This window comes from Acartia tonsa, chromosome 13, assembly GCF_053477335.1.
Source record: "Acartia tonsa isolate MP-2025a chromosome 13, ASM5347733v1, whole genome shotgun sequence".
Classification (NCBI taxonomy): Eukaryota; Metazoa; Arthropoda; class Copepoda; order Calanoida; family Acartiidae; genus Acartia; species Acartia tonsa.
In genome coordinates this window covers 16,672,858-16,683,306 of record NC_137272.1, presented here as the reverse complement: position 1 = coordinate 16,683,306, position 10,449 = coordinate 16,672,858, and the positions used below count along the sequence as shown (strand labels likewise).

At 32.6% G+C, this 10,449-nt stretch overlaps 1 protein-coding gene across 1 annotated transcript in view; it reads left to right on the top strand.

The window, feature by feature from the left end:
- Window positions 1–228: 228 nt before the first annotated feature.
- The window catches only part of LOC145303682 (uncharacterized), a 32,623-nt gene continuing 22,402 nt past the window's right edge, over window positions 229–10,449 (top strand). The window contains exons 1-2 of the mRNA XM_080145285.1: window positions 229–308; window positions 7,302–7,385. Of these exons, the coding sequence (XP_080001411.1) occupies window positions 261–308; window positions 7,302–7,385 (132 nt within the window). The 5' untranslated portion in view covers window positions 229–260. The remainder of the gene's footprint in view (window positions 309–7,301; window positions 7,386–10,449) is intronic.

The window sequence follows — 10,449 nt, the reverse complement described above, 5'->3', positions numbered from 1 at the left end:
CCCAGCTGGCTAATATAACAACACCCCCAATCCTCCCCAACTTATGATTTTTCTCTATCCTCTCCCCTGACCACGAATGAATGTATTGACCAATATCTGAGGACTATATTAGCAACCTAAATTGAAGACAAAAAATTCCCCCTTTTGCTATGCATACGTTTTCTAAAAATGTTCTTTATATCCATTTTTGCCTATGACTCTGTATTAATGAAAAAACTGTTTTTATTTTCAGAACTTGGAAACAAATGTAAATAAATAAAATGGTGGTGAGAAATCCTGAAGGGGATGTCAGTCTGTTTGATCCTAAGGTAACCAGTTTTCCAGTATGGCTTCGAAACTGATTAATATCCGCTGGATTAGAACTGGTTCTCCGCCATACAGAAAATTTATGTATTCGAATGAATTCGAATAATAACTTTAAACTTCTTCTTAAATTGATTGGTGGAACTTTAAAAAACCTTATTCGTAAGTACAGCTTTCGTGATTTTCTTTTAATTCTAGCCACTTATCCCTCTTTCTTTTCTTTGTTTTGACAAATGAACATCTGCTCTATAATTCACTTTGTCCGTTTATCCATTCCATGATTTTTGTGTTTCTCTACTAATGAATGTTCTCATCCTTGTTTTTTAAAATAATAAGATAAGTTTTAAATTAAATGCACTTTTGAAACAATTGTAAGGAAGCTAAACTTTAAATTAATTTCTTTTTGTTGCTAACAAGGATTAGATTATCCATATTTTTTGTAATGTTTATAAAGAATAGCTGCTTAACATACTACTAGTTCCTTCGCCCATAGTCTTTAGGGAAGTGTTGAGAAGGCCAGCCTAAAACCTCCCCAAGACATATATAATGCCGCTCTGAAATGAAAAGTGAAACTAAAAAAACTAGCCATTTCCGAGCTCTAACGCTTCAGATAAAACCTTTACTACTATATATAAAAGGATTTTAAATTGCCAAATGACTTTTAATTTTTAAAATTTGGAGTTTCCAGGTAAAGTGTGAGAATCAAAATTAACGTATTTAGACGTATAGACGTAAAATGTGGCAATGCTTCGCTTCCGATTGTTCCTATTATTTGCGTGTTTATTGGTCCCCACCCTAAAATGAAAATTATTAAATTCTTACCAAGCAAATAATTCCTCGAATCCACAATTGGGCCATAGCATTCCCCCCTTGCTCAGTTCCCCATTCTAAGGAGGGAGGGGACACTGGTACCCAAAGTTTTAAAACCTTGATTGACTTTTAAAACTTTAGAAACTTTTATTGAATCTTGATTGGTAGGTTCAAATTAGCAGTGTCCAAACATTTCAACCAATAATTTTGATCAACAGAGGGGATAATTTTGATTATCATAATTGGGGGATATACATCAATTTATTTTCCATTGTCTTATACATAAAGATCCCTGCCCATTTCTCATTATCAGAGGGTGTTTAAGCTTTTGAATGTGGTCCAGTTTAAGTTAGAGGGAAATATTAAGTCGCACAAACCCTCCAATATCCAATTCACATTTAAAACTTTGCTATTAATATTATAGTTGTTGCTCTGTATTATGAGGAGCCAGCAAAGAATGGCCTAAAACTATCCCTATACTCAAATTAAAAGTTTAAATGGCCTTAAACCATCCCGCAATCTGCGTGAAGATTCTTTCAAATAAAACTCAATTGCTTGAGTGATTAGTAAGATCTTAATGGGCTAACAAAAAAAACCTTACTGCTTTATATGATTGGAGGATTATATATTATTCCAATGGTCGACATTTTTTTAAAGCTGTATTTTCTTTCAATGTTTCCACCTTTTTAATTAAATAATATTTTTTGTTTGATTGGATTAATACATATAGAATACGTGGATATTGTGACAGGGGATTTTTTGTCGTCAATTTAGGTTGCTAATATAGTCTTCATATATTGGTCATTACGTTCCTCCATAGTCAGAGAAGGGGATGAAGTAAAGTAATAATAAGGGAGAGATAGAGGGGGGGGGGGTATCATTATAATAGCCAGCTGGCAGAAACATTTATTTAGGGTATGCAAGAATCTTTCACAATATCCACGTATTCTATATCCATTATTTGATTTTATGAAATTTTATTTTATTGTTGAGTATCGCAAGTAATGCTGATCTCTAGTTTTGACCTCTTTTTGTACTCTCTGCTTGGGAAAGGTGTCCAAACGATGACTGTTATCAAAAAAATAGCAAATAGCAGCGCAACCATTTCATTACAGATTAAATCAAATGTAAAAATAATCCTATAATTTAAATAATTTTAAAAAGTAGTTATTATTTGGCATATTTGTCTAAGTGTACTGACGGACAGATGGATGGACTTATAGAGGAGATGCATTCATAAAATTACCACTGCAGTGCACTGGCTACCCCTCTAGAGGCCTCTAGGGGCACCTGCAAGAGGGGAGAGGGGTTGGGATAGGCCCAACTATGATTTTTAGTTCTAAAAAGGAAAGGTAAAAAAATAGGAGTGGGTTAGTTTTACTTAGGACCGAATTATCTAAGGAGGGACAAAATTTATCCCCTAACAAAACTTTTTTTAAAACCTTCCCGTGATCAAAAAGAAGCTTCACTGAAGTTAATGATATCTTTTGGTATAACAGTCTTTTATTATAATACTTTTATATATGGATCGAAAGAATGATACATTAAGTATTATTTTCATTTTCTGATAAGAATGAGTAAAAACAATCTTAAAGATTTAATCTCCCATTGTGTTTAGTTTTTGGCTATTTTGAAAAACAAAAACTTAGCTAGCACCCGTGAACACCCGTGGGTAATATTGACAAGGCCACCAAATCTTTAATTAATGGGCTCTGTTCTTTATACACAGCCAGGGAGGGAGGGGACATTGGACTTGAAATTATTCCGGTACCCAAATTTTTTATAGACAGGTAATTATATTCGTTGGCTCAAAAACTTTGGGTACTTTTAAGGTTAGTCGCAAACTTTTCAACCGATAAGTTTAATCTACAGAAGGGATATTTTAGTAAAAATTATTGGGGATGTATTCAAATATATTGTCCATTGTCTTATCCCTTAAGATCCCTGCATCTGAGGTGTGCCCCCCAGTTCTTTTTATCAACCGTGTAATCTTCAAATTTCTTTTTTCCCCAACATTTTTTAATCCAATAAGTGTTCATTCTATTAAAGGGGGGGGGGGTTTAATGCAACCATCTCGTAATCAGTGAGCAAATGGCACTTAGAATTCGAATTTCCATCTATAATTTTGCATGAGTAATCCTTGGTAGATCTATTTTCCCTAAATCGAACAAAAAGTTGGAAAAGTAACGGCTAACGGCTGGCGGCTCATCTGTTTTGCCATTTGTTTAATATCTAAATTGCAAATTGCAAATTGCAAATTGCAAAATTAATACTCTTTTCTACTCCAAAACGCTATCAAACGGTTCTAGACGGTAGCTGTTGGTACTAGAAGTTTAAAAATTAGTTATTGCTATCATTTAACATGAATTAAACCAAAAATATGTTTCTAAAAGTTGATTCCTACGTAATTGATGATGGATTTACCCTGAAAATAGGCAAAAAACGGCTGAACGGCTGAGCCGCTAGCCGTTACTTTTCCAACTTTTTGTTCGATTTAGGGAAAATAGACCTATCAAGGATTACTCATGCAAAAGTTTAGATCGAAATTCGAATTCTAAGTGTCACTTGCTCACTGATTACGAGATGGTTGCATTAAAAACCCCCCCCTTAATGAAGCAGCTTCAGTTGCCAAATAAAATATTAGATCATACAATATAAATGACCACGGATAGGCCAGTATACATTGTAATTGATTAATGGTAAAATGTATATTGGCTTATCATTGGTCATTTGTATTGTATGACGTCATTGATTAGGCACTCTAAGCTTCTTCAAATTAACGCCAATTGAATCAACATAATGTTAAGCTGATTTTTAAAAAGTTTACAGAATTAAACAATTAATTTTAATCTACTGAAAAGGGTAATTTTAGTAACTGATGTATGTTGTTATCCTTGTTATTGATTCATTAAAAGGACTCTCCACAGAAAAATCAACTTTGGATTTTTGGAAATCTAACCTGAAACTATTATTCTCTGTTCAATTTTAGGCATTTTTTGTTTTTGTGGCATCGCGATCGAAGCCCTTTGAAAATTTTGTCCGCCGCCTATTTGTACTGCCGCTATAACAATATATACTACACTTTCCTCCACTCAATATATGTTTGCCGCTAAAGAACATTTGCTCCATTGCAACCGGCCGCTCTACGATTTATCCTCTTCCTTGACTGGACAATCCTGCCGCCTCCATTTTGTGTTCGCCTCCGCCAAATATAACTATCTTTTGCCGCAGTTGCCGCATTCATCGCCCTTCTCCGCCGCTACTCCGCTATACATTGCGTACGTGGCTATACACAACACCCCCAGCCTCCATTTAATTTCTGAACAAGGGAGAGGGGAGCATGTATTAAAAAACGATGAATAGCGGAGTAGCGGCGGAGAAGGGCGATGAATGCGGCAACGGCGGCAAAAATAGAAGCTAAAAATCACTAAAGCAGCACAAATTAAATGGCGGGAGGATTCACTTAAAGGAGGTAAAAAATTTCAAAGGGCTTCGATCGCGATGCCACAAAAACAAAAAATGCCTAAAATTGAACAGAGAATAATAATTTCAGGTTAGATTTTCTAAAATCCAAAGTTGTTTTTTCTGTGGAGAGTCCTTTTAAGTATCGTTATTATACTTAAACAAAATAAAACATTACTTATAGAAACCAATGTCTAATAAAGTTGTTCTTTAATGGCTCTGATATCAAAATTTAAGAAAAAAGAAAATGTTATGCCCTAAAAACAGGTATAATACATTGCCAATACTAGTTGGAACTTGCAGACTAAGTTGTGTTATCAAAATACTAGCGGTAACGCAACCTAGAGGCCTCTAGGGGCTCTTAAGGAGGGGGGAGGTGAATTCCATTATGCCATTTAAAGCATACACAGTCTGTCTTGAACTTGAAGATTTTAGTCACCATTTTAATGAAATTTAAATTTGTCTCTTAAATACAGGAATGTACAATGTACGATAAATTGATACACATCTCTAATAATAATAATCAAACTTATCCTCTCTGTAGATAAAATTATAGGTTGTGGCACTTCTACTTTATTCACATCCAATCACAATTCGATAAGTACTAAAGTTTTTAAGTAAACTAATAAGCTATGATGGTTATAATAGTGTAATTTACAGTCCAATGTCCCCTCCCTTCTGTTTAAAAAACATAAGTTACCAAAAGTAAGTTATACCCCGTTACTTTTAATGAACATTTATCATGATGTTATTTTTTTCAGTCTATTTTTGGATTTAAAAAAAAACACGTTAAAACTGTACATACGAGAGTTCACGTAAATGAAGTCTAACACACCTTAAAAACCCCGCCATTCTTTTTATAAAAACACACAAATAGAGCAAAAATATACCTATAAGGGGAAGTATATTCCAAAGGAGCGAAACTAAATTATGGATGAGATGCAGAGTAGATGCTCAATTGTCATAAAAAAAAAGAGATAACATGTAAAAACTAAAAGAAAATCAAGGAAGTATTTTGTAGAATGACCGACAAACAGACGAATAAAAGAATTTATAGACTAGATGCGCATTTGTCATAGGAATCCTCCTTGCAAATTTCAGCTGTCTACCTTTAGTAACAGACGAGAAAATCACATTCTTCTCTTGGTGTTACGGACATACTAATGAATAGACAAATTAATAGATTAAATTCGCTTCTAAAATGCGAAAGAGAAAAAACAATAGAGGCACTAAAAAATAGAAAATAATATTTTAATGATTTTGTTAATATATGAAATACAATATGTAAAACAAAAAAGATCGACCAACAATAAAACATATAGAGTAGCTTTGCACCTAAAATTGTACGTTTTATGTGGCAAAATAGCAAAATAACCCCCCTATCATAACATCTTCCAAAACCCATTGAATAGTTCCAATTAAAGCAGGCATAACAATCCAGAGAGAATGGGGACAATGGGATTTTTATTACACAAGTCTCCAAAGTTTAATAATAACGTTTCTTTTACAAAACTTTGGGGACTTTTTGATTAGTTGTTTAATGAAATTGAGTGTCCATACGTTTCTATCACTAATTTTTTATCTACAGAAGGGTTATTTTAGTGCATCATCATTGGGGATATACATCAATTAATGGGCCATTGTCTTATCCCTTTAGATCCCTGCATTAAATAGTTCCAATTAAAGCAGGCATAAAAAACAACACAAGCAACATTATGGCACTTTGAAATTGCTCGTTCCCTGTGCTAAAAAAGGGAACATGTTTGCAATTAAAACAAGGATGACAACAGCCATAAATTATAAAATTAAAGTGCTAGTTCTTTTAACATTTCTAATGTTAACTAACCATTTTTAAATTTTAATTGCATTCCTTATCGTTTATGTATTCCTCATTTTTAAACATCATCTTATATAAGGTTGGAAATCCATATGGAAGTTCTATTATGCAAAGTAGTAAGATTTTTTTTGTCTGAAGTTTAAGATTTTAATAACTACTGAGCTGATTGAGTTTTCCTTTTCAGGGAAGCTTCACTTAGGTACTGGGATGGTATTAGGCTATTTTACTTTTGATTAGGGATGGTTTTAGGCTAATTTCCTCCTTTCTTTGAATACGTTTTTGAATAGAGAGACCCAATATGCTAAGGGCGTAACTGCTAGTAAAATTAATAAACAGTGCTTCAAGGTAAAAAGACGGAAGGAAGGAAAGACAAAGTTAAATGTAGAGGAGCTTCGTAGTTCTGTAAAGAGACGCTCATAAATTTTGGTTTATGGTTAGAAGTGAGACAATATAATTGTTATTTGATGGTTCTGCCTCTTGCTTACAGGGGATTTTTTTCTAGTGAATTAAATCCTTTGAGTAAACCTTCGATCCAATAGATAAGAACAGCCAAACTAATCATAAAAATATTCAATGGAAATTTGGATCATGGAAAGAAAACTAAGTAGCAGGTTTCGTTGTATTTTCACAGTAGCTTTTGATAGGTTATTTTAGGTGAGGTTAGGTAAATGTTAATGGTTGCCCCGCATGGTTTGATTCCACCGCCCGGGCTAGAAATAGGAGAAAATCTACTGTAAAAATACGACAAAACCCGCTACTTCGTTTTCTTTCCATGATCAAAAAAAAAACAGTAATCTATCTTTAAAAGCAGCCAAAAGTTTCATGTTATTTTATGAAATCAAGATAAAGATACAAACTTTTCCATCATTAACAATGTCTTTAATTTTAGGTTCAGAATAATTTGCAGTATTTGAGCGAGGAGATAACTAGAGTTCAATGGAGTCTTATTCACAAACAAAAATTTTATAATCAGGTAGGTTTTTAATATTTAAGTGGATGGATGTATGTCTGTCTGTCTGTACTCTGTATTGCCAATAAGATCTCCTAAACATAGAGGATATAACTATAGTTTATTGGAGTCTCATACATTTCAAGAAAAATTTTATAATTAGGTAGGCTTATGATATTCAAGTAGATGGATGTATGTCTGTCTATCCAGAAAGATCTCGTAAACTGTGTCATCGTTTTAGTGTATTTTAAATAAACAAATATATCCAGGTTTTAGGCTATATTTTAGAACGTCGCCTCTTCTAAAAGATATAGCCATAGAAAAATATAATTTTTGTTATAGAAAAAATACATTGTTTTAACAATTATTATTCTCATATAAAAGTAGTAGGATGTCTGCCTGTGTGAACCGAACTATGTCATAATCGCTTAATCTAAATATATGGTTTTCCTTTACAGCAAAGCTTCATATAGGTCAAGGAAAGGCTTTTAATTACGTAGAAGAAGTTATTTATACCTGCCAGAATCTGTTTTGTGTGGATATTGAATATGGAATATTTGTCGGATAACGTAGGAAAAAAAATGAAATTATAATTATAAAAATCGTTATTTATAACAAAAAATACACTTTTAAAATGATTATAAAGTTCAAGAGCTAAACAAATTTGTTTAAAACCAAAACAAATAGCTTTAGCAGTGCATTTGTTCTATAACCAGCATTTATCCGTACGTATTCATGTCAGTTTGTTTTTTACTTTTTTTTCTTTTTAGTTATTCTTCGAAATTCATTCGAAATGACACTCACCTGTCCTGTATTATTGTTCAAATATTTTTTTTTGTTATAGCTAAGCAACTTAATATTTTTATCGACATTGTTAAAAGAGAATTTTTTCTATAATTAGGGGTGGTCCGTCCTCCCGTAATGGATAACTCTCCCTCTGTTAGTTTGGAAATTTAAAAATTGTCCTATCAATTTCAAACTTTGTATGATATTTCGTAATACAGCTTTTAAAACATTAAAATATAGTGTTTTTTAGCTTTTTAAAATCAAAATTAAGTTCCGAAATTCGGTTGTACTACCCTCTGAATTTAGTGCATCGCTTTTATGGATCATGGATGTTGTCATTCTTGTTTAAAAGTTTTTAATGAAAAAGATTTATATGAAAATATAGTTTGGACACTCAAATTCAATGAAAGTCCATAATGTTGTTAAGCCAAAGAATAAGGAAAAGTTATTATAAAACTTGGGGACCAGTGTAGTAAACAGACTAATGTCCCCTCCCTTCCTGGTTATGTATACAAAGCGTTGCTAACTAATAGCTTTCTCACCATAAAAGATTGCTAAAAATTTTGCCTGTGCATTGCAAACATTATTTGCATTTTTGTGCGGGGCTCGGCAGCTATACACAGTACTCAAGCAGGGGGTGATTTACTCAAAGTGCATGTGGAGCTTGTCAGAGTTCCTAGAAGGTGTATAATTATATTTGGAAGATTACTACCACCCACCCAAGATAAATTTGCTCTGAAAAAATACCCCCCCACCAAAAAAAAAAGTACTTTCTCTTTTAAAAACTAACCCCCAAAGGTGAACCTAGAGGCATCGAAAGTCGTTGCCGCAAGCCATTTCAAAAAGCTTCGCTTCTATTATACCCAAAGTTTTTTTTTGTTACATTGTTGGCCAGTTTTTGCACTGAATTTAGCACTTTCAGGATAAAACATTACTTGGACTTTTTTTATTCTAAAGGATTTAAAATTTTGATAATCATTGGATAAAAATTTAGCTTTTTCATGTAGTAAAAACTTTTCAGAAAAATTAATATAGAAATTTTAAATCATAAGCTTTCCCTTAATTTTTTTTGTGTTAAATTTGCCTTGCTTTCCCTTAAAGTTACTGGCGAGCACTGGAAATAAAGGGGAGGGGGGACAGTTTTTGTTTGTTTGTTTTTATCATTAGAAGAGTAACTAAACCCTGCGGGGACTATACATGCGGTGCTCTAACCCATCATGGCTAATAAGGGGAAGGTTTCATTGATCAACTGTCTTTTCTTGTAAAAGCACCAAAATAAATTGTTAATGTAAGAACATTCTTTAATGGGTTAAATGTTGATTGTGAATTGACTTAAGTTCTACAAATAAATTATTGAACATTCAAACAAGTAAAAAAAAACAATTTTCCGCAAAAAGACCTGTGTTTTTGCAATTATTAAAAAGATTTTTTTGCAATAATTTTAAGGAATATGACTAAAATCATGGTTTAAAAGCTATCTAATTTGATAAAAAAAACCTTTGTTTGAAAGTGATAAAATTCGTGCCTGTTAATGGGCTAAGCCTTTCCCCTATTCTCAAAATAATATAACTCAAGTAACGCTTCAGAAATAATATTTAACATATTTTGCTATGAAGCGGTTTGCTAAATTGGATGAGCCACTAAATATTTTCTTTGTTAATCAATTTGCATTGGAGTTAATACACAACCACAAAAACACTAAATCTGCAATTTATCTAATATTCGCAATAAAAAGACATTACAACATTTTTAAAAGTAAAGCCTAACAAATCAGACAGACAGACAAACAAACAATACAAAACGTATTTAGAATGACTTAACTTTTATTATTAGGGATCCAATGTTATAAATAGAGTTGCTATAATAAGTACTGTACCTAACTGTTTCAGGACTTATCATAAAAAGTTTAAAATATATAGGACGATTCTATCATGCCTAAATAAAATCCTGTTGGGCATTGATAAGGCATCCAGTAACCTAACCTAAAATAAATAACAAAAAAACGACCCCCTCCCCTTAGTTTCTTTTTTTTTTTAAAGAGATGAGAGTGCTCAACAGGGTACCTTGAGTGAAAACACTAAAATTCTATTTCTGTGGAATTAAGTGCACACTAATCAATTTGCATTGCACAGTATTTTTTATAGGCAGAGATTAAACTAATCAAAGATTGGACATTTGAAAAAAAAAAAAACTAATTGCTATAGCTTCGCTACATTATAGATCTGTTGTACTCTTCTATATATAAAAGTATTAGAATGTCTGCCTTTCTTTCTGTGTGTCTGTACCTTAAGATCTCGCTAAA